The sequence below is a fragment of the Phaseolus vulgaris genome, chromosome 7 (assembly GCF_051622355.1).
Source record: "Phaseolus vulgaris cultivar YP4 chromosome 7, ASM5162235v1, whole genome shotgun sequence".
Classification (NCBI taxonomy): domain Eukaryota; kingdom Viridiplantae; phylum Streptophyta; class Magnoliopsida; order Fabales; family Fabaceae; genus Phaseolus; species Phaseolus vulgaris.
This window is the reverse complement of record NC_143504.1, coordinates 58,193,995-58,217,360: the sequence shown is the minus strand read 5'-3', so window position 1 is coordinate 58,217,360 and position 23,366 is coordinate 58,193,995. Positions and strand designations below refer to the sequence as shown.

The 23,366-nt window shown below is 26.2% G+C and overlaps 4 protein-coding genes and 2 non-coding genes across 7 annotated transcripts; 2 read left to right on the top strand and 4 right to left on the bottom strand.

Annotated features, from left to right (window-relative positions):
• Positions 1-142: 142 nt before the first annotated feature.
• On the bottom strand, positions 143-215 carry TRNAR-CCU (transfer RNA arginine (anticodon CCU)). Its single transcript has one exon. It is a non-coding gene; the product is annotated as a tRNA-Arg (tRNA).
• A 2,069-nt stretch (positions 216-2,284) lies between these two features.
• TRNAR-CCU (transfer RNA arginine (anticodon CCU)) lies at positions 2,285-2,357 on the bottom strand. Its single transcript has one exon. It is a non-coding gene; the product is annotated as a tRNA-Arg (tRNA).
• A 1,501-nt stretch (positions 2,358-3,858) lies between these two features.
• Positions 3,859-5,725, bottom strand: LOC137830710 (putative rRNA-processing protein EBP2 homolog). Its single transcript, XM_068638191.2, has 2 exons — positions 5,544-5,725; positions 3,859-4,940 (listed from the first exon to the last, which is right to left on the bottom strand). The coding sequence occupies exon 2, from the start codon at positions 4,933-4,935 to the stop codon at positions 4,069-4,071; it is 867 nt and encodes a 288-aa protein (XP_068494292.1). The 5' UTR covers positions 4,936-4,940; positions 5,544-5,725; the 3' UTR covers positions 3,859-4,068.
• Positions 5,726-6,704: 979 nt separating this feature from the next.
• On the bottom strand, positions 6,705-10,394 carry LOC137830695 (protein RESTRICTED TEV MOVEMENT 3). Its single transcript, XM_068638169.2, has 4 exons — positions 10,322-10,394; positions 10,058-10,202; positions 9,303-9,466; positions 6,705-7,704 (listed from the first exon to the last, which is right to left on the bottom strand). The coding sequence occupies exons 2-4, from the start codon at positions 10,177-10,179 to the stop codon at positions 6,968-6,970; spliced, it is 1,023 nt and encodes a 340-aa protein (XP_068494270.1). The 5' UTR covers positions 10,180-10,202; positions 10,322-10,394; the 3' UTR covers positions 6,705-6,967.
• A 6,572-nt stretch (positions 10,395-16,966) lies between these two features.
• Positions 16,967-19,209, top strand: LOC137830694 (MATH domain and coiled-coil domain-containing protein At3g58210). Its single transcript, XM_068638168.2, has 4 exons — positions 16,967-17,411; positions 17,518-17,659; positions 17,940-18,094; positions 18,208-19,209. The coding sequence occupies exons 2-4, from the start codon at positions 17,538-17,540 to the stop codon at positions 19,008-19,010; spliced, it is 1,080 nt and encodes a 359-aa protein (XP_068494269.1). The 5' UTR covers positions 16,967-17,411; positions 17,518-17,537; the 3' UTR covers positions 19,011-19,209.
• A 1,936-nt stretch (positions 19,210-21,145) lies between these two features.
• On the top strand, positions 21,146-22,935 carry LOC137830693 (uncharacterized). 2 transcript variants are annotated; one of them, XM_068638166.2, is made up of 4 exons: positions 21,146-21,481; positions 21,983-22,086; positions 22,572-22,690; positions 22,772-22,935. In XM_068638166.2, exons 1-4 carry the CDS (start codon positions 21,250-21,252, stop codon positions 22,863-22,865), a joined length of 549 nt encoding a protein of 182 aa, XP_068494267.1. In that variant the 5' UTR covers positions 21,146-21,249; the 3' UTR covers positions 22,866-22,935. The 2 variants fall into 2 exon arrangements, with proteins under 2 accessions (XP_068494267.1, XP_068494268.1); XM_068638167.2 differs by having other exon boundaries at positions 21,216-21,481; positions 22,004-22,086.
• Positions 22,936-23,366: the final 431 nt, after the last annotated feature.

The window sequence follows — 23,366 nt, the reverse complement described above, 5'->3', positions numbered from 1 at the left end:
ATCTAACAAATATCAAATAAAGAGGCCTAAATAAGCAGAAATAGGAGTGAATTTTTCATATGAAGTAACTAAAGGAAATAATTAGTGGTTGGTTCTGAAAAAATTAGTAATTAAAGTTCATTAAATAAAAAAAATTTGCAACCGCGCCAGGTAGGGGTCGAACCTACGACTTTCTGCTTAGGAAACAGACGCTCTATCCACTGAGCTACAGGCGCTTTCTTATATCTTATATTAGAAAGGGTTAGTCTAAAATGTTTATTCTTTTCTTCAACTCTTGTTTAAATTTTTGTAGAGTTCTCATATTCAAGATAAAAGACATGAATTATCATATAACCACTATTTTTTAAATTATTTATTATAATAAATACTATATTAGAGGTAATCAAGAAATAATTTAGTTATTAAGCTTTAGTTTTGTATGATTAAACTTATTTATAAGTATTATGTTTATCTTAGACGCTGTAATTACACAACCCTTAAATATTAATCTTCATACTCCTTTCTTTTTATTTTCTTCCATAGCTTACCTCTAAAAAAGCTACCACAGTTATTCTTAGGGTTTTAAATAAATCCTTAAACAAGGAATCATACCAAAGACTTAAAAAAAAAAGTCTCCTTTTGATATTATAATATTTATTAATCAAAATCTTCCATGTGTCTCAATTTATAAATTATCTAACACTAAAAAAAAACATAGATAGTATATACATGTTTAGAATATAATTATATTTAAATATTACAAATTTTAAATATATTTCTTAAAAAAATACACATTTTATAAACTCTTGATTCCCTTTCTTTTAACTCTATATTAAATTATGAACACACAAAAAAAGGTAAGGTTTCAATTAAAATATATAATATTTGTCACCAACTTAGTATATTTAAAAATATAATCATCTAAATATAGATTGCATGAAATAATCTTTCGAAATAAGATGATTTCTATCATTCTAGTTGAGTATTAGTAACTCTCACCTTTAACTTAATGTATGCAATATTTATAAACTTTTCACCACATGATATCTTCATTATCTAATTCGGGTTATCATTAGAACTAAGATATATTTTCAACAACCTATAACTAAATAATTATACTACATCTAAACTTGTCACCTCCTTGGTAACCATTGATACATGCAAATCAACTTCAAGAAAAATATTTGTCTCCACACCATTTTCATTTGAGCAAATAAGTTGTTGCTTGAATGACAAAATGCAAAAAAAACATAAATTCATGTAAAGACAAAGAAATTAAAAGAAAATACCTAAAAGTCATTTCAAACCACTTTAGCCTTTCATACATGTTTTAGTCACCCAAACCAATACATTTTCCACTCTAACATCTATATAAAAAAAAAGTTTAATACCATTATTTTAAACCAAAAAGGAAACCTAACATAAAAATATTTTAATATCACTTTATTCACAAATGACAATAAAAGGCGAGTCATGCATGCCAACTCGCAACTCATAGTAAAAAGAACATGGGTTGGGTTAGACATTTAAACTACATAGGTACGTCTTACATAACTTGCACACCTATGAGTCAAAGTGCTTACCAACCTACCATACAATTCACAAAATATTTATTTTTTTAAATATTTTGATTGTTGTGTAGAATTATGCATTGAATATGATTAAATATTTAATTCATTATTTCATTAATAAATTCACTACAAATAATCAAACTCGATTTTTTAGAGTTTGGCTTTCAATTGTTTCTCTCTCGAAGTATTCAACGATGATGTACAAATGTGTAATCACGTTCTTAATGACTTTTAGAATAAATAAGTATGTCATCGATAAAGACAACAACAAAAATCATCTAAAAAAAATATAATGGTTTTATTCATGAAGTCCAAAAATATGGTTGGAGCATTATCCTAAAAACATATTAAAAAACTCTCGTATCTATATTGAAAGATCATATTATGTATATAGTTATCTTTTGAAGAAAACATCTATTTAAAGTAGATATACTTGTTTTATACACTAATTTATTTAGTTATTTACCGTAACATAAATAGGGAAAAAAAAAACTTATATCCTTAGATATAATGTGAACATGAAAAATATCCAAATTGTGAGTATTTATATAAATAACATCTTTTTATATAAATAACATCTTTTTACTCTTCCCATTTTAAATAACTGAAACATTCTTATTTTGAAATATATACAATGTGTATTATTTTATATATGGCATTAGAGAAAGTTAAAAAATAATATTTTATATCCTAAATAGAAATAATAAATCATAAAAAAAAGTTAAAAAGAACACCGCGCCAGGTAGGGGTCGAACCTACGACTTTCTGCTTAGGAAACAGACGCTCTATCCACTGAGCTACAGGCGCTTATATATTCATTATATTTGAAATAAAATAATTAACTTGTTTGGATTTGTTTCCAAATATGAAACTTAGAAAGGATAATGAACACTGTAACAATCAAATGCAATATTTATATTATTCACTGCATTATTTATATTATAATAATGAAATGCAATAAACTTAGTGTCAATTTGTGTATGCTTTCAAAGAGTTCTTAATTAAACAAAAACACCCATATAAATATTTTTTTTTATTGAAAATCAAATATTTTTAACCTAGTTAAGGATGTGGTACAACCTTTCAATTTTACAAACCAAATTATAAAAATCAACGAGAAAAAAATCCTACGTGTTGTTGGGAATATAATCAAAGTATGAATATAAATTCATCTATAAGTATTTAACTTCAATAAGTATTTTATACTTTATCCTTTACGTTAGAGTTATTGTCATAACCTTGTATCCTTATATAATCACTATCAAACTTTTATTTTTTCACAACATTAATAAGTTTATTAAAAAAAAATTATATATTGTACCACTGTTAAAAATTCTAAAACATATTTTTCTATTTTTATTGGAGAAATCGTAGTATCTACACATAAGATTTACTTGTTCCTAATTACTTGTATTGAGTACTATGAAGAATAACGGAAAAATATTTTATATTTTTTTAATATTACAATTTTTATATGAAAGAATAATAATTCTATAAATTCTTTTTGTATATTACATAAATTTTATCATTTTTTATATGCTTATCATTCTTTTTAATAATCAGATCGAATTCCACAAACATTTCAATCAAACTAAAAAAGTTTCAATATTTTATATTTAACTGTAACAATATTTTATAAAATGATTTTTAAATTAATATCTAAGTTATCTAAGTTTTAAATTAATATTTAACTGTAACCATATTTTATATTCTAAATTAATATTAAAAGATTAATAGAGACTAATTTAGAATAAAAAAATTATAAAATATTTTTTTCTTTAATTTTACAATATTATAAGTATATAATATTTTAGAATACTTATTATTTATTATAGATAATTTTTAGGAATAATAAATTTAATAAAATGAGTTATATTGATAAGAATAGTTATTAATAGTTATGGTAGATTAAAAAATAAATATATTTAAAAAAATTGGAGACCATCCCTACATCCCTCTTACTTCTTCCCCTCTTATGTGTCTCTCAATATTATCTATTGCCATCTTAAATTCTAAATATTCACCATCTTCCAATTTCGATTTGAACCCTTAAATGAGTTCATTTCTTCTATTCATCATGCTTTTCTACACAAAAAGAATCACTTAACCTTGCATTTGTTGTTAAATAAAAAAAGTGAAAGGAGATTAGAAATGAAGATGTCTTTGATTGAAGATTCATAAAAAAATTAAATATTAGAATCAAAGTTTTACTAAAATACTGTGAGAATTTCTTTCACCAAAACTAATAATTTATACCATACACTAAAACCTCATTTTAACCTTGTTCAATGGATCAAGTCATTAGGTATGAGTACCTAATACCAAGGAATGAGTATATGAAATAAAATAAATAGACAAACAAAACAGTACACAGAATATGTCTACTCTAAAGCTTATCAAGTTAACATAAATTCATCCAAAATGTAAAATTAAAAAAGCAGATGAAAATTCCTAAGATTCGGTCATTGGCTCTTCCAAGACATCACATCCTCAATAAAAAAATTTAAAAAATTGCATTTTACCTCTTTCTCTTCTTGTTTTGAGGAGCAGCACCCTTATTGAATTTACCATAATCATTAGTGGTGTCAGCTGTATTCTGCTTTTTCAACCCCTTTTTGCCTCCAAAACCAAATTTGGAATTCTTACCATCTCTTTTCTTTTGTTTGTTTCCTTTACCAAAGGCTTGCTTTGCCTTACCTCCTGATCGATCCCCCGGAGCCACTCCTGGCCTTTTCTTATTTGACCTCTCAAATACTTTTCCATCCTCAAAGTCAAAAGCCGTATCTGCATCATTGCCATTCTCAGCAAACCCGCTTTTTTGCCTCTGCTTCCTCCATTTCTTTACAGATTCTATATCTTGCTTTTTCTGCTTAGCCCTTTCTTTTAGTTTCTGAGCCTGAATCTCTTTAGCCAATTTCTTGGTCTCCCTGGCCTTCCTTCTCTCATCAGCCTCCTCCATCTTTCGTTTCTCTGCTAATAGCTTACCTTTCACCTTTTCCATGTGGACATCTGTCTTTACCATTTCAGCATAATAGTCTGCAGGTCTCAGAAAAGGTAGACCCATTGATTGAAGTTTCTCAAAGGCCTGCCTAGTTCCTTCCAATGCCTGTGTGTAAAATGCAAGTTCTCGTGCCAAATCATCATTGACATCTACTTCCTGCTCTTGATCAACATCAATGGTTAGCTTGTGTATCCAACCCACATTCTCAGGCCAACTGATATCTCCAAGTTTATCTAATATAGCATCTCTGTTATATACTGCATTTTTAGATGGTTCAGCTAATTTCACATCTTCTTCCTGTTCTGATTCAGAAGACATTTCTTCACCCATATCTTCAATTTCATTCTCAATCATTGTATCATCATTTTCCGACGGCATCACCATTAAACCTATACAGGCATTGAAAAAGGAAAAGAAAGTTCAAATTATATCATTTATAACCAAAACAGAACGTCATTTAAGATATAAGGGACAAAGCTTTCACAACCAATAGGTGGAGAGGAGGCACTAAACTCAAATGGACACAAAACCCTAGAATCAATGGCCAAAATAAACCATAATTCGGAAATAACGCCATAGGCACACCCTTACCAAAATCAACATAATTACATACATGATAACAAATAAATAACGCACATAATACCATATCAACAAAAAAAAAAAAAAAAATTCTTCTTTCAATTCAAATAACTTGACATAATTGTATGCCTACCGACCAACAAATAGTAGCATACACTGATCAAGAAAGGAAATTAAATCTCCTTTTCTTTTAATAGAAAAAAAAAACCCAAAATCAGTAAAAAAAATAGGTAGCAAAACATGTTTCAAAATTTTCGTTGGCACAGGAACCTAACACCTAAATGCAATGTTGTTAAAATCGCGATCTAGATCATAAGATCGAGGAGTCTCTCTGATCCGTGACTCAGTCCATAAAAAATAACCAAACGAAGCCCAAAAGGAAACCATAAAAAACCCTAATATCAAACTCGCACCTCTCGCCGCTCGCGCCTTCCCGCTGCTCGCGCCTCCGCCGTCGCCTCTCTTCGCCGCCGCGTCCCTCCGCCGCTCGCGCCTCTCCCTCTTCCCACTGTAGGCTTAAAACCCTAGAACCCTAAGCAAGGCACCATATGATTATTATTACATTTACTTTTGAAAGTGATTCGGAAAATATTTTTAGATGCAATATTTATTTTTTTATTATACAGTAAGATATAATGTGAGTAAAGGATTAATATAATGGGAGGGTCAAATAAAAATATCAAATAATTTTTTTTAAAATTAAATATAAAACCTTTTAATCTTTTCAAAAACATAAATGTATTTTCAAAAACAAAGGACAATGACTACTCTTACTATCACCTTTAATAGTAAATTTATTTACCTCCTTAATTCATTTTCTCCCATCTCAATGATTATTACAAAAACTAAAACAATTTCTATATTAACTTTTTCTCCTAATTTTTATAATTATTGTAATATTTTTTACACTAGATGCATATACTGTGAACCATGATTACACTCTATAACCATGATTACATTGGTAACTTTTTGAGTTTGAGTTAAAATGTTGGGAGTTGATAAATTACTATAAAAAAAATATAAAATAGTGATTAAAATTAAAAATAAAAAATAATTAATTATTATATTGATTAAATTATATACTATATTAGATATTACAAATTATTAGTATTTAAAGTGATTTTTATTATTAATAAAATATTACAAAATAATTTTAAAATTGATATTTAAATTAACTATCAAGATTTTAACTATTAATATTTTAAATTCTAGAATTAGTCTCTAAAACTTAGGTAGTTAATGGTTAAATATCAATTTTGAAACTACTTTATAAATTTTTATTAATAATATTTGAAACTATTTTAGATATTAATAATTTATTAGTTTATAAAATAGTCTCTGTCAATATAGTAACTAACTATTTTAATATTTAAAATTAGTTTCTATTCAATTATTTTCTTATAATGAATTTAAAAATTATTTTATAATTTTTTATTAATAATAAAAACTAATTTAAATACTAATAATTTCTCTAATTTATAAAATGATTTCTAATTTAACCAAGTAGTAAGTAATTATTTTAATATCTAAACTTAATTTTTATTTAATGATTTTTTTAATATTTGCCATAATAATGAAGTATCAAACACTTTTTCAAATGATGGATTACAGTAATTATCAATTATTATGTACTATAGAATTGTGAAAGTCCACCATAATCATATTCAAATATTTACATCTACACACTTCTTATATTACATATAATTATGTAGCACAGACACTTCACGGACATATGTACTATGAGTATCGATGTTCGATACGTGTATTCGATACCGATACATTATTTAAAAGAAGTGTCTGAACTTAATAGCATACAACGATTTTTGTAACAAATCTATTAGCCTCCATATGCTAACCCATCATCCAAATTATATTCTACAAAGCCTTCACTTATTTTGGTCAATTCTCTTCTTGCTATTTCAAGATTTACCTTTGTTTCTATCATTTTTTCCTCAAGCATCTTTGTTTCCATCTCCAAAGAAGACACATTTTCCTTCAATTTTTTCACTTCAACACTTCTCTCCTTGTAATTTTTCATGTTCAAGGCTGATTGAACATGGGGTTCCAACCAAGTCAAATCAAATTTGAATGTCTCAAGTTCCTCCCATAGAATTTGGAGATGATTACATGCATCTTCATCCATATCTTTCACCATTTTAGTCTTGAGAAAATGCAGAACTCTACCTAAAGCTGTGAATGCCCATTCAACATACTCAAGGGTTCTCTTCTTTTGACTGTTGAGAAGTGAAGGATGTTTTGAACATACTTGTTCTAATAGTGGAAAAAAATGTTGTTCTATTTTGCCTAAACCCTTCAAATCCAATGTTTCACCAAATGTTGTGAATGTTTCTTTAGGTAAAGGTTTATCAATATGTTTGGTAAGTATATCCTTAATCTTGTTGTCTGGTTTATCTACTTCATTCTCTTGTTTTAACTTACTCACCAAAATCTCAACTTCAATTATGCAAGTATCATTCACTATGAATCCATTCTTAGGGTTATGAAGTTCATCTAAAGGTATGAATTGTGAGAAACCCCAATCAATATTTTTGGCATCGAATTGGTGTTCAGTTTCTGAAAAAAAAAATCATATATCAAAAGTCAGAGAGTATTGCATTAAACTTAAATGAAATGATTATGAAATATATATATTGACTAAATTAAAGATTATTTTATAAAATAAAAAATTATTGGTATTTAAATTAATTTTTATTATTAATAAAAATTTATAAAATAGTTTTTAAATGGGTAAATAATAATTAACTATCAAAGTTTTAATTACTACCTATTTTATAATTGTATATAAATTTAGAAATTAATAATAATAAAAATTAATTTTGATATCAATAGTTTATTTAATAATAATTGTTTTTTTTTCTAAATTAATTATTATTTTATTATTTTCTTGTAGTGTTATAAAAAAAATTTGTTTGATCAGGATTTCACGTGTGTAGAAGACACTTTAAAATGAGGATTTAAAATGTTTTACTGAAATGAAGTGCAAATTGCTAATCAATACTTGCAAAATAAGCAACAATTTCCATGTTTTGGTGTGCTTAGAAGAATCATCTGAATTAATTACCTGAAAGTTAATAATCTAACCTAAAGATATAAGAAAAATAACCTAGATTTGTAGAGGGATTTAACTACTAACTTAAATTAATTGAATTAAAAGAGCACACCAAATGCATATAATTAAGAATTTATTATCTTTTATATTAGTCTCTCATCTAAATTTTGATGATTTTTTTTTAATTCGGTAATTAGTATCATGTTTCTCAAACATAGCTTATTTAATTTTATAATTATTCTTCAATTTATTTATTTTAACAATTTATTTAAAAATTAGGTTAGAATGAAAAACTATTTCTTATATGAAACACCTCTCTAAAATTAGAAAAAATAATATTTATATGAAATTGCTGAGAAACATTAACGGTGTGTTTGTTTCCCACAAAAAAATATTCACAAAATAATATCGAGGAAAGTATGAAACTCAGTAAATAAAAAATTAATTGAAAATAAAAAACGAGAGCAAAATATTTTCAACATTCTTTCTTCGTATAGTTACAAAAAATTATAAAAATAAAATAAAATTGTATATAATAAAATATGTATTATAATTGATTATGAACTCATATATCTGAATTTCATAATTGATTATAAATACATATTTTATTATATATATATATGTTTATTATATTAAATATATATTATATTTTTATATTACTAATTTATTTATATTTATGTTATACGAAAATAAATATAATTAATTATATAATATAATGTATATAATACTAATTATTATTATTAAAATAATAAAAATTATGAATAAACATATAAAACGATAATGAAATAAATAATAAATTTATGAAATAATAACTATAATAAATAATTAAAATAACTATAAATAATAATAATTAAATTAAATTACTTTTTTAATTTAGTTAAAATTAATTTATAATAATACAAAAAAATAATTATTTTAGATTTATTATTTTATAATTTTTAAAATTTATTATATCACAACTTTTCATAAATTTTCTTTTCCTTTTTCATTCTATTTACCCAAATCCAAACAATCTACTTTCCTCACACTTTCTCTTCAAATCATCTTCCTAATCTAAAATAAAATTATAAATTTGAGTTTGAAAGTGTGAAAAAAGATATACCTCTCGTTTTAGTCATTTTGTGGTTGATCTGATTAATTAAAGCCAACTTGAAATTTATAAATTTTTTCCACCCCTCAGCCAAATTTCCAACACTAGCACCACCATCTAAATAAATTGACAAGTGATTCATATTGTTTAATCCCTTTGGAAAAATGAGAATCCGCCTGAAAACAAAGTTGTATAACTCATTAAAACAAATACACTAAAATAATGGTAAAGAACAAATAACAAACAAATTGTGCATTCACATTTTTTATTTTTATTATTATTATATGTATATTTATATTTATTTAAATAAAATATAGATTTATGTGTATCTGTATGTATGAACAACACATAAAGCATGAAAGACACACAGTACGAGAGTCATGTTATTGGGTTTTAAGAGATTTGAGATAGAAGAGAAAGAAGAGAGATAAAGTGAGAAATAACGAAAAGAGAAAAAACGGTGATAAAACCCTGAAAATTCAAAAATTCAAAATTGGAAAGCAGCAAGCAACCATGCGTGAAGATTGAAGAATTGGAGATACATTAGAGAGGATTAAAATTAAAAAAAGGATCTACATTCAAAACTATTTATGATAACTGTTTTAATATGTTTTTTTAAAAAATAAGAAATGACGCAATACGCATAATACAATAATAAAATTAAATATTGATATAAAAATAAAATAGAAAAAAAAATTGAAAACAGTTAAAGAGAAAAATCTCCTTTATATAAATATAGATAATGCACTATAATTCGACTAATGTACCATAAATGGTCATCAATGGAAAATTTCTGAGAGAATAGTTTATGAGAGCCCAATTTAGAGAAGTCCTTGATCGTCCATGTATATTTCTCGAACATCTTATCCTTATTGTTCTCTTTCTCCATTTCAAAAACTTCACAACTTCAACCTGAACATTGGAAAAGAACAATATTGATTTTACATGCAAAGATAAAAGAAAGAAAGAAAAAAAGCTAATGATTTAACAAAATTATGGATTATGGGTGATTGAATATATTTGCAAAATACCTATTTAGACAACTGTATGAATAAAACAAGACATACCATGATGAATTTGACAACCTAGCATATATAAGGTTGTAAAAGGAAGAATTTTCTTCAATTGAAGGAGACCTAACAATAAGGGCAATGTACCTTAAATTTGTATGAGTGTGAGAAAAGGAAGGTATAAGGGGTTGCAAGTTTTAGAATATTGTTAGATATATTAATAAATCAAATTCTTAACTTGATACTTTTAAGTATTTTGTAAGAAGTTATGAACTTTAGTCCTAAAGATATATTGAAGATTATAAGTGAATTAGATATAAAAATATTTTATAATGTATAACTGAGTGCAAGTCTTATCTCATAAATTGATTTTTGTAAAAATAAATTAAATTTAAAATTTACTTTTTAATATACACTACAAGAAAATCATGAAATAAAAACTAATTTTTAGAGACAAAAAATAATTAGTTGTTATAGTGACTAAATTAAATACCATTTTAAATACTAAAAAAGTTTCTAAATTAGTTTCTATTATTGTTAAATGATTTTTAAATTGGAGTATAATTAGCAACCAAGGTTTTTGCTACCAAATTTAGAATCTAAATAATTAGTAGCAAAAATTTGGTTGCTAATTTTTAGTCTCTGAAATTGTCTTTAATTTAGTCACTATAGCAACTAATTATTTTTTGTTTCTAAAAATTGATTTTTATTTCATGATTTTCTTGTAGTGATAGTATCAGAGTCATTCTAAGTTTATCATAATAAATATTTGTTGGACATCTTTAAAGTAAAAACATTTTATGTAAAATATGTGCAAACTTCACCTTATAAATTTATTTTATAATGTTGAATTAAGTTTAAAATTTCCTTCTTAATATTTTTTTTTCAAAAATACTAAAAAGGTAATTAAATTTGTTTCTATTTGTTGAAAGATTAAATCTATTATCTGTTTATTGGTATAGTAAAACTATTTTTTGACTATTGGTACATTGAATCGATTTTATTTGTTTATAATTTCTTAAATATTTATTACATATAGATGTTCTTTCTTTCTCTTGAGATAAACCTCAACCTTTTTTCTCTTCCTAAATTTAGTTTTCTACAAACCACACGCTTCAAGGCAATAGCACCGACACCAAGACATGAATAATGTCTAAAATATGAAACACCCTTATACCTTTAATATATGTACTTTATATGACAAAATTCTCAACTAATAATTAAAATTTATATAACTCAGTATAAAAAAATTGGAAAGTCTTACCATTTTTCTATAACATGTCTCTCACAATAAAATTTAAGAAATATATTTCTTAATAATTAAAATAACTAGTTAAGTTATATGAAAACAAACATCTCACAAAAACTTTTACTATAAGTTTCATAAAGTATATAACAGTACAATAAATAACATCTAGAAATTGAATTAATCGTTTTAAAAAAAAAGTCACGAAAGTAATTAAATACTGAATTATAATATAAATTTAAAGTAGTTAAAAATTTGTTCGTTAATTTAATTTACTAATTCATAAACCTATAAAACCATTCTCTCTTTTTAAAGAATTTTTTTCTCGGAATTAGTTTTTTTTATTGAATATATTATAATATAATATAAGTTGGTTTCACGAATGGGAGTTGGAGTCCAGATACTATTGAAATTACTTCTCTTTATGTTGGTTAGTCTCTCTCCCTACAAACTCTTTCCTTTTCCTATTTATTATCTCCGCGTAATTCAGATTCAAATGATACATGCAGAAGTCACTTCGACGCTCAAGTCAGTTTTAGTATTTGACGCTCGATAGTCAGAACATTGTATAATGACGTTCCTGATTCTTGGAATCTGTGCTATTTATATTATTATGGTGGATTTTTTTATTGTGCAAGATTAAGAAACTTGGATCAAATTTAAAAATACATTATCTACTTCTTGATTGCTGATTAGCTTCACTAACCATGCTTAAGCGTAATTAGGTTTATGAGATCGGTTGGTTCAATGACTGAGAGTCGTACCATGATATCGGTCATAGGACCCTCCTGTGCAAATTGTTTTATTTTTTATTTTTTTAATATATTTAATAAAAAAATAAAAAACAAGTGTGGGTTCTCTTAACTCATTCAATTTATATTACAGCAATGTTGAAGATGTATTAAAGAGGATCTAAGCTGTGAGCATCTTCTTCTTTAACATATTATCTTGAAGAATAGCAAGAATATGCAGTAATAATTGAATATTAATGGTATCACATCCCAGAACAATTAAATAACTAAGTATTCCATATCTCTAACCAGTCAAACCCTAACATCTTCATATTATTGACTGTAAAAATAGTTGATGCATACACACAAAAAAATTGTTGAATATCTAGAACTGAGGAAATACAAGAAACAAACATGTGAAAAATGGACTCTCAATAAAAGTTTTCATTGACTATGGAAAACTTCATTATTCTAACTAAAATAAGTAAGCAAGAAACCTTTTTCCATACTAATGGCCCTTTATCATGGATTTTAATCATTATTTCATTCCCGTGTTTAAAAAAAAAAAAAATTAATCCAATATTAACTATTCAACTTTTTCAAATATAAAATCATTTATTAATATTTTATTATATTCTCTCTGTTTTATAGAGAGAATATACAGTACAACAGAATTTTATAAATATTTTACCAAAATTAAAAAAATTATTACATTTTTTCAAAATCATTTTAAATGAGAAAGTAACATATAGAATAATAAATAGAATTAATTAAGTTCTGAGTCCAGCTTATAATTGAGCTAGTATAAAAAAATTGTTTTATCCAATATTCAAATATCTTTATATTTTTTAACGACTTTGTATCATCTAATTTTGTCATCATTCGTTTGGCTGATATGACGGTACATGACATCCTTACACTTTCTACACACACAAAAAAATATTTAATTATTTTTTGGTTCCTCATGAGTATTTTTAATTGTTTTTTTTTAAATATTTATTAAGTGTCTAAAATATTCCTATCAATTGGATACCAACAATGACAGTGATACAATTGAAGTTGTTAAATTATAATTATCTATATAAATTAAATAATAAAATATAAATTAAATCAACCACATAAAAACATAAAAATATAAAAAGTTATAGTTATCATATTAGAGTCAATGAAAATGAATATTCTTTATTTGATGTGATGTATCAAATGGAGCGTGTAATCACAATAAAAGAATGAAGATTCTCATGAATCATAGTTACAAATAAAAAAGAAACAATAACTCAAACATAAAAAAGAAAAAAATAATATATATATATATATATAATTATTTACTTGTGTATTAGAGAGTAAAATATATGGTGTATATATATAACTAAGTTGAAAAAAAAAATTAGACCAATTAAACAAAATTCAACGAAACTAAATACGTTAACATTATAAATTTTACTTTTTAGTACTAATTTTAGTTTTAATATTTTTAAAAGTTGAAAAAAATTATGTATTATTTAAAAAATTCTAAAGTCTATGAACCTGAATTATTGAATTATTTTAGTAATGGCCATGTGACCTTAACGTTAGTAGTATAACTCTAACACTTTTTTTGTTTGACGTGAAAGTTTAACTCTATGCTTATTTTATTTTATATGGAAACTCTACCAAAGAGACAGACTTTTCTTTAAGAAAATTTTGTTCTTTGTTAATATTTATTAAAAATTATAAATAAAATATCATTGAATAAAATATAATATATAAATAGTATTATGTACAATTTTAACAATTTTTTTTCTAGATTTAAAATACTTGGAGGCAAAACTTACACGTGGCTTGAACATGGCTCCCACTTGTTCTCTGTGACAATGTTGAAGCAGCTTCCTAAGTCATAGTACTTGTTCAAAACAATTATAATACAAGTAAAAATAAAAATTTAAAGAAAACTATATGTAAAAATGTTTTTAGAGATTAATTTATGTGTAAGATAATTTTAGTTTGTGTGCATTTGACCTAAATAATTTTAAATAAATGGTTGATCTTTGTATGTATATTATAGGAACTAGTATGATTGTGATAAATGACTATAAATTAATATCTAATATATTAGTATAGTTAGATTAAACAGGAGATTACGTGTTATATTCAACTTTTGTTACTATAATTAATATTATAATAATCATAATAAAAAGTTAAAAGTTAACAAAATAAAAAAAGGAGCAATTTCAACAATAAAAAAGACTACAAGAAAAATGTGTACTTGAAAATATTTATAAAAAAGTAGTATGTATTTATGTATACTAGTATAGAATTAATAAATGTTTATATTAAAAGAATAATTTAAAATTTTAAAATAGTCCCCTTTTGTTTTTTATTGGAATTCAAGTTATGAACTAAGATTTATAAAAATAAATTTCAAACGTGAAAAAAAAAATCATGGTTTAATATTTTTTTATGATAATTTTTTCAATTTGATTCCACTAGCTGTTTTAAAGATTTTTTTGTCGATGAAAACAATAAGTAACCAAAATATACTATTATTGTACCGTCACTTTGATACAAAACATTACATTGATTTATATTTAAATAAAATAAATCAAATTCAAAATATTTAAAATAATGAGATAAAAAAATAAAAATGAAGGGTAACGTATTAATAAAAATAATTAAGTGTTAAACCAATTACATAGCTTATGTATGCATAGAGACGTAAGAAAGAGGAAATTTTGTAAGGTTGAATTGTTAAAGTAGTGTAATAAACATTTCATTTTGGAGTTAACGTCAATATCTTTGAATTGAAACTAGAATTAAAACAATTTGATCAAATTACTTTGATTGCAAATTATTTTCATTTAAGGGTATTGATAGATACAGTTATGAAAACACCAAAAATGCTATGAGACAAAATCTTACCATGTTTAATGTGAAATAAACGAAATTACAAGTCACACATTTTTGCTTTATAAATGTGTTTTAAGAAATAAATCATTTAAATTTAAAATACTAAATATTGTTTATATATATATATATATATATATTATTTGTAGTTAAATTATTTAAAACGATTTAAAAAGTTTTAAGGAAAGTTAGTTTACATTGACTTTGAATTTAAACAAAACAATATCATAAAATAAATATGAAAATTAAATATAACTATAATGACATTTAAATATATATATATAATTGATATATTTATTAACTGATTATTTTTAAAATTTAATCACTCTGAATTTTTATTTTAATTAAAAAAATTAAGTTTAATTGAACATTAATTTTACATTAATAATTTTGATGTTATTTTGTTGTAAAATAAGTAATAACAAAGTAAAAAATTATATTTAAAATTTAATTATTCTTTAAATTTATATAATTTTTTGGAGTATTATTAACAAAAGAAATTTAAGTATTATTTTCAATTTTAATTCATTCTCATTTTTACTAAAATTGAATAAAAATATTTTTATAACTTATTACATTATTGTTCGCTATCCCACGACTAATGATTAAAACAATTCATAGTATATAAGTATGTGCAAACCTTACCTTATAAGTCAATTTTATGAGATTGAATTATACTTAAAATTAACTTCTTAATATAGAGTCATTTCGAACATGTCCTAATAACTGAACTTCTTAATTGAAGATTTCACGTCGATTAGAGATTAAGACGTTTTAAAGTATATAAATAAGTAAGTACAAACCTTACCTTATATGAAATTTAAGATTTAGAATTAAGGTTAAATTAACCTTAAAGTATACTTCCTAATACCTAATTAATTTAATCTTCTACTCACATTAATCAATTTCACTATCAATTTTTCACTTTTTCTTTATCTTAATTCAAAGAACCTTCCCATCTAGTATTCTCTTTTCTTTATTTTGCTCTCCATCCAAAGAAAGAGAATTGAAATAAAATAACTGCATCATTTGATTTGATATATTATTGATGAAAGAGAAACGTACTCGTGAAATGTTGACCGAATCACATGCTGAAAATGATTGGTGTATTAGAATTTATGATAGAGGAATTCTAAATTAAGTTATCAACTTGGCGGCAGTTGAAAGGTCTAAGAAATGAACATCTTATGGTCCAAAAATTTTAGTTATATTTTTTGTGTTTTCAATTTCTACTATAATCAGTAGTAGCAGTAAAACTTTTAATAATGGAGTGGTAGATTCTCTTAAAATTTTTGCTATGGCTCAATCAGAAGCGTGAATATGGGTAACTTATAAATTTCCAAAATCAAACTTCTTTTATTCTGATTGGTGTGCATTGATGGTTAACGATCTTCCTCCTTCTTTTGGTGAATTCTGACGTGGATGAGAGGACATCTTGCTGAGTGTGATTCAACCTCAGATGGCAGATAAGAGCAAGGAACCAACGTACCTTTATGGAGATATCATACTTTATATCCTTGACATGAATTATGTTGTTGTCTTATTTTTTGTATTTCGTATATGTGCAAATTTTGAATGAGAAACAAGACGTTTTGTATACGGGTTTGGAGTACCCATAATACTCCGATTTATATTATTCTTTATTTTTATTATTGATTAAAAAAAATCTATAGCAGTATATGCTTTGACTTGGTTTAAAACAGCATAATGCTTAAGCAACACTCAAATTTAAGTTATTATTAAACCTTATTTTTGAGATGAGATCACAGCATTAGGACTTGAATGAAAGCAATTGAAGTGGTGTTTAGAACATTAGCATGATTCATGGTGGCAAATATAAAACTATGTTGAAAGTAGTTTTTTAAAGGGAGAGAGATAAACCTTGGAAGACCATTGTTGTAAGTAACCTCATGTTGTTGTTTCCTTGAACTTTCATAAGCCTAACGTTGTACCCCATAAAGCCTGGTTCAGTTTCCTTTAACTGTTGCAGTTTGAAATTTCTGCACATTAAAATACTAGTTTGATTTCTTACACCAAACGATCCTAGTTGCAATTGACTTGACCATAGTGTCATTATTTTATTGCTCTTTGTCATTCATTATCTCTCTCTTCCTCATCTTTCTCTCAAACCATTCTCTCTCTCTCTTTCTTTGTTACTTTCTCTCAAAGTGCTTACAAGCATTCATGATTACAAGCCTTTGATCTTCTTCTCCTCTCAGCACCAGCACAACCTTTTAGAGGATCTTTCTGGGTATACAAACTTCTGGGGCTTTTCATTACATATATATGTATCTATGTTTGTTCTTGTTATTTTGTTTGAATCTTGTAATATTTATTTTTTTCGTTCCTAATTGCAGGTAGCACCAGATGAACGTAGATGGTGAATGAATTGACCAGAAGTGTTGATTTTGAGAAATTCTCATGGAAAATTGAGGATTTCTCTAAACAAAATGTCATGAAATTGCGCTCCAAGCCTTTCAAAATCCGGGGCTGTACATGGTACGTGAAAACGATGAATATATTAGAGTGGTTCAGATTTTTGTTCTTTTGCTACTCACATTACATATATATATGCTTAGCAGATTGAAAACAAGCTCTGAATAATTGGCAACAGTTAAGAGTTAAGATCACATGGTGATGATAATATAAGTAAAGATTTCCTTACCCTTTTGAAGAAAAAGAAAAACTGAACCCTATACTTCACTTTATTCCTTTGGTTATTGAGCCTTTGATTTGGAGAGTTTGTATGAATTAATCATGGGTTTTCATGATGTCACAGGAGGATCCTTGTGCATCCACTGAGGAGGGATGTGGACCATTTTTCAGTGTTTTTGATGGTTGCTGATTCTTTACCACCGTATGGATGGGACAGAAACACGTTTTTCAAGTTGGTTCTAATTAATCAAGTGGACAGCAATAAGTCCATTGAAAAAGGTATACCTTCCAGGGTTAAGTTTTTGAATTCTGTTTTGAGATTTTTGGCCTTCTGATCTATGGTTTATCAGTATTGAAGACTGATTCTTGTTGTGTGTGTGTGTGATTTTCAGGGACTAAACAGAAGTTCAATGGAGGACATCGTAGCTGGGGTTCATTTTTCTTGGATCTAAGTGATTTCTACAACCATAACCAAGGATATCTTGTGAGGAACACATGCATCATCGAGGCACACATTTGTGTATCGGATTTAGCACCTAATCTTCAAGTTCATCCTAATTGTTCTCCATCTCATGATTCTTTATCAGTTGGTCAAGCAACAAAATCATCCTCAGAAAGGGACAGCATTAGTCCAAGAACCTCAGGATCTAGTGCAGCAGAAGGGGAGATTCAAGATGCAGATAGTTTGACACTAAGAGAACTGATAGATTTGGAGAGTTTAGCAGCAGAAGAAGAAGCTTTCATTCCTCTGCTGGAAGAGGTTTGCATATGGCATCCTAATCTTATACAGAGCCAGAAGGAGAGAACTAGGAGGTTTAGACAATGGGCCTTCACATCATTGGGTCAAGTTTTGCATTTTCTCAAGACCAAAAGGGTGAAGGACATGAGTGAAGAGGACATAAAGCATCTGCATGATTTGTGGAAGGAGCTTGTGAGGTCCTCAGGGTTTGACTTGGCATGGCTGGAGCCATATGTTCAATCAGCATTGGGTTTGAAAGATTACATGGAAAGAGCAAAGCAAATGAAGAAAGTTAAGGACACTGTGGTTGCTTTGGAGATCAAGATGAAGAGGCTGAGAGGGGAACTTGCTGCTTCTGAAAGAGAGTTTGAGATTGCAAGAAGAGGGTTATCAGAAGTAAGAAGAAGTTTCAATGAGATGGATATGAACTCTGCAATTGGATATGCTATGTTTTAGTTCAAACTATTTGATTTATGTGATGATTCTGGTGAACTAGTTTTGATGAGGGTATGCACAAACTTTTCATTTCTAGATCTGTACAAATTATGTTCAAACAATAGTGGCTATTTTTTTGTTTTGTTCTGTTCAAATTTGATTAATGTAGATGCACATTTTTTGCTGTCTTCTGATTAAATTTTAAGGTAATTTTTGGCTACAGTTTATCATGATTTATTATATTCTATATATGTTGCAAATACTAATTAAGGCCTCATCATAATGATGATTTTAATTTTACTTTAAGACAATTGATATAATGCCAAAAACATTTAAAAAAAGTTGTTTTTAAAGCATATATTATGAATAGATGAGAAATAAAATAAACTTGTAAAATATTTAGTTGAAAAAAAGGATAAAAATAAATAGAAAAAACAGTAAATATCACCATTTTAAAAATTATTTTAAGTTTATTAGTCTCTCATCAAACACTTCAACTCATTTTCTCATTCATGATCATCACCTACAAGAATATCTTATTAAGAGGAGTACAGATCTTATCTCATTTCATGGTGATTATTATTTTTTTTTAAATATCACCTATCCAAATAAAATTTCAACAACAATCTTCAACTTGGTTCAGAAGTGAAATAGGTAATTTATTCATATTAAAGGTATAAGTTAGAAATTTAGTAATCACCGTATTGACCAACTGAATCTGACATATGCTAAGAGATTTACTTTTTCAAGATGCTAGCTTCAATTTGACTTTATCAGTCAAATGTTGAAGAAATTGACATTTTGGAGCACCAACAAAGATTGACACTCCTAAATATTTGGTGACAAATCTTGTAGAATTATCCATGGTGAAAAAACTACTTTTATAGTTATTAACATTTTGATAAAAAAAAAATCACCATTTGTTTTAAAAAAAACACTCAAACTTTTAAGAGACTTAATATCCCCTACAGAAAATGAATATGTCATCAGTATATAAAATATGAGAGGGAGTGAGATAATCTTGCGGACTAGCCATATGTAAAATTTTCGTATCATTCACAAACATAGAGATACTTCTACTAAGAACTTCCTTTACAAGACAAAAAATGTAAAGGACATAAAGGATCACATTGTCTAACACTCTACTACAAGGAAAAAAAAACTCACGAAACTACCATTTATTCTAATAGAAAACATAACTGAACGAAAAATTATACTAATCCAACCAACAAACAAGGGATTTATCACAGTAAAAAATTGTCATTAAATTTTTATTTTAATTTGTAATATTTTATAGATATTTTTCTAGTCAATTTTCTATAAACTTACAATAAATGAATTCTTTTGTGACTTTTCTATGAATTTTAAAAGTTTTACAGTAAGAAAGGTGACATCCAATATATATAAAAGAAAGTAGTGAATATTAAATTTAACTATAAAGAAAGATTAACTTCACATAGAATCACATATAAATTTAGGTTTTATAATGTTCTATATAATTTCATAATTTTATAGTTTTTATCACTAAAAGTATAAAAAAAACTAAAATGGCATATTTTCTTAATAAAAAAATTCATTAAATAGAAATTAAGCGGAAAAAAAAACAAATTTGTAAAAAATATATTGAAACCAATTATTTTTTTTTAATTAAATATTTAAGTCATTTTGTTTTTATTCCTAGAACATTTAATTAATTCACAGTCGAGTTTTATCAAGATCATTGGATCTGCCTTTATTTTAATCAATTTTTATGTTATATTCGACTTAGAACTAAGTGGATGAAAGAGGTATACTTAAATAATCGAGTCATGATTCGATATGACCAAACGGTACATTGTTTACAATTTTTTAATTTTATAGTTTTTATCACTAAAAGTAAAAAAAAAAAAACTAAAATGACATTTTCTTTAAAAAAAAAAGTTCATTAATTTGAAATTAAGCGAAAAAAAAATTATAAAAAAATAGTGAAACCAAAAGTATTCCTTTTTTTTTAATTATAACAATTTTTTTCTGACACTGAACATTTGTGCATGAAGGCAAAGGTATTGATGTGCAAGGTTTACACGTATTCAGCTGTCATGCAAACACGGACTCTGGAGCTGCCAAGTCTCAAACATTTGCATGAGAAAAAAGACAGAAAAACCTGAAAATAAGCGAAAGTGTGAGGGGCAAAAGCGTGAGAATGAGATGATGCAGATTATATATAAGTGCAAATGGTGGTAATAGGGTTGAAGTGTTAGTGATAAAGTGAGGAAAAGTGATGGAAGAAAGTGGAGGAGCAGAAGAACAAAGGAGGATGAGGATGAAGGTGATGGTTGGTGTAGATGAGAGTGATGGAAGCCTCTATGCTCTGAAGTGGGCCATTGATAATCTCTTCACTGCCATGGCTACTGTGGGAGAAGCAACAGAGGAGAATGAGGGCATGGTGTTTCTGCTTCATGTTGAGCCTAAAGTTCATAACTTTGTCTACCCAGTTGGACCTGGTGGAGCTGGTTAATTTCATCACCCTCTTCTTACAACATTCATTTTCAGTTTAAGATTAGGTTAAAATATGTTTTTGATCTCTTAGTCTTTTAAAATATGTATGTTTATATCACTTTTAGTCTTTTAATTAAAGTATTTATTAGTTTAATTATCTTTTATTTCTTAAAAACATAATATTTCTTCTATATTTTCTCTATCTTATTCATTATTATAAATAGTTTCTAAATTTATCTTGATGGGTTACTTGATGATTTTCTAGTAGTAGTTGTTGTGTTTATTTTTTATTTATATTTTGTTTATGTTGTTGTCATTTTTTTATCTAGATTAGTTTTATGTTGTTATGTTGTTTTTTTAAGTGATTCCAAAAAAAAAAAAATAGGGAGTAGGCAATTAGGAAAAGAAATATTAGAGTTCAATTCAAAAGAATGAAATATATATATATATATATATATGTTTTGTGTGTGTGCATTTTGTGGTAAAAATATATGATTTTATGGTGCCTTCAACAGCATTTTATCCTGCAAATGTAGTGGTGGAGTCAGTGAAGAAAGCACAAGAAGAAAAATCAGCATCTGTTCTCTCAAGGGCATTGAAAATGTGTCATGATAAGCTGGTAAATGTGTCATTACTTTACAAAAACTCATTTTTTATTCTAGTGATTGATTGTTATTACTATTATTATATAAGCAGAAATTGATATGTTTTTTTGAAATAAATATTTTTTAAAATCAATTTACTCAAACATATTAAAAATCATTGTAAGTTCTTTTTCTAAGAAAATTAAACAAATAAACCAGTTTTGAGTTCTAACAAGAATATAAATGATCCTTAAAATGTCCATAGACGATTAGATAGTGATTAACATTATAGAGATAGTAAAAAGATTGCATTTAATTTTTATTAAAATATAATTTTAGTTTTATCTGAATTATTTTATTTTTATCTCTTAAATTTAAATTTCTTTTATTAAGGGTATTAATTTCGAATTATTGACATTATTTAAATGAATGAAAACACATCAACTTGGTTTAAAAATAAAATGAAAAAAAAAGAGTTTGTTTTAATGAAATGAAATAGTGATTGAAGATGAAAATGCAGGTGAAAGCAGAAAGCATGATTCTGAATGGAGATCCAAGGGAAATGATCTGTGAAGCAGCAGACCAAATGCAAGTTAATCTCCTTGTTTTGGGCAGTCGTGGCCTTGGTGCCCTCAAAAGGTAGGTTTGTGTTTCTCATCTTCCTTAATATTTTTTAGGTTAAAATAAAGTTTTGCTTTCTTATATATACTTTGGTGGCAGGACACTTCTTGGAAGTGTGAGTGACCACTGTGCACATCATGCAAGGACACCTGTCCTTATTGTGAAACCTCCACAGCAAAATAAAAACCAGTAACCCCACTTCCCAGTTTCTTCTGTTTACCTTTGATGATGAATAAAAGTGTATCTATAATGTTCTTTTTCTCTGCAACATCTTTTGGTTTTATCTGCATTAAAATAATTTAAATGCTGCTCCTTTGTCTTATACTGAAATATTTAAATGCCTCCCAAAATACCATGTCACATTTGCACTATATTTGTATATGTGGTTTTACTGTTGAAGATGAATGAAGGGCTAAATTTGGATTGCCATGAAAGCTATACTAGCAAATAAGTCTGCCAAAAATGTCTTTATGCCTGTATAGGTCCTTATACTATAGGTCCTTATACTCATCTTTATCTTTATATAAATAAAGATCAAATATATAAAAAACAAAGAAACATAGTATTACTAAGAATCTGATATTAAAGGGGATTAAAGGTTATATTGATAACTCTTCTTGCAATCATCCATTTCAATAATTCAACTAGATAATAAGAGAAAAGAAAAATGAAATGTATATATGTGTGTATGCAT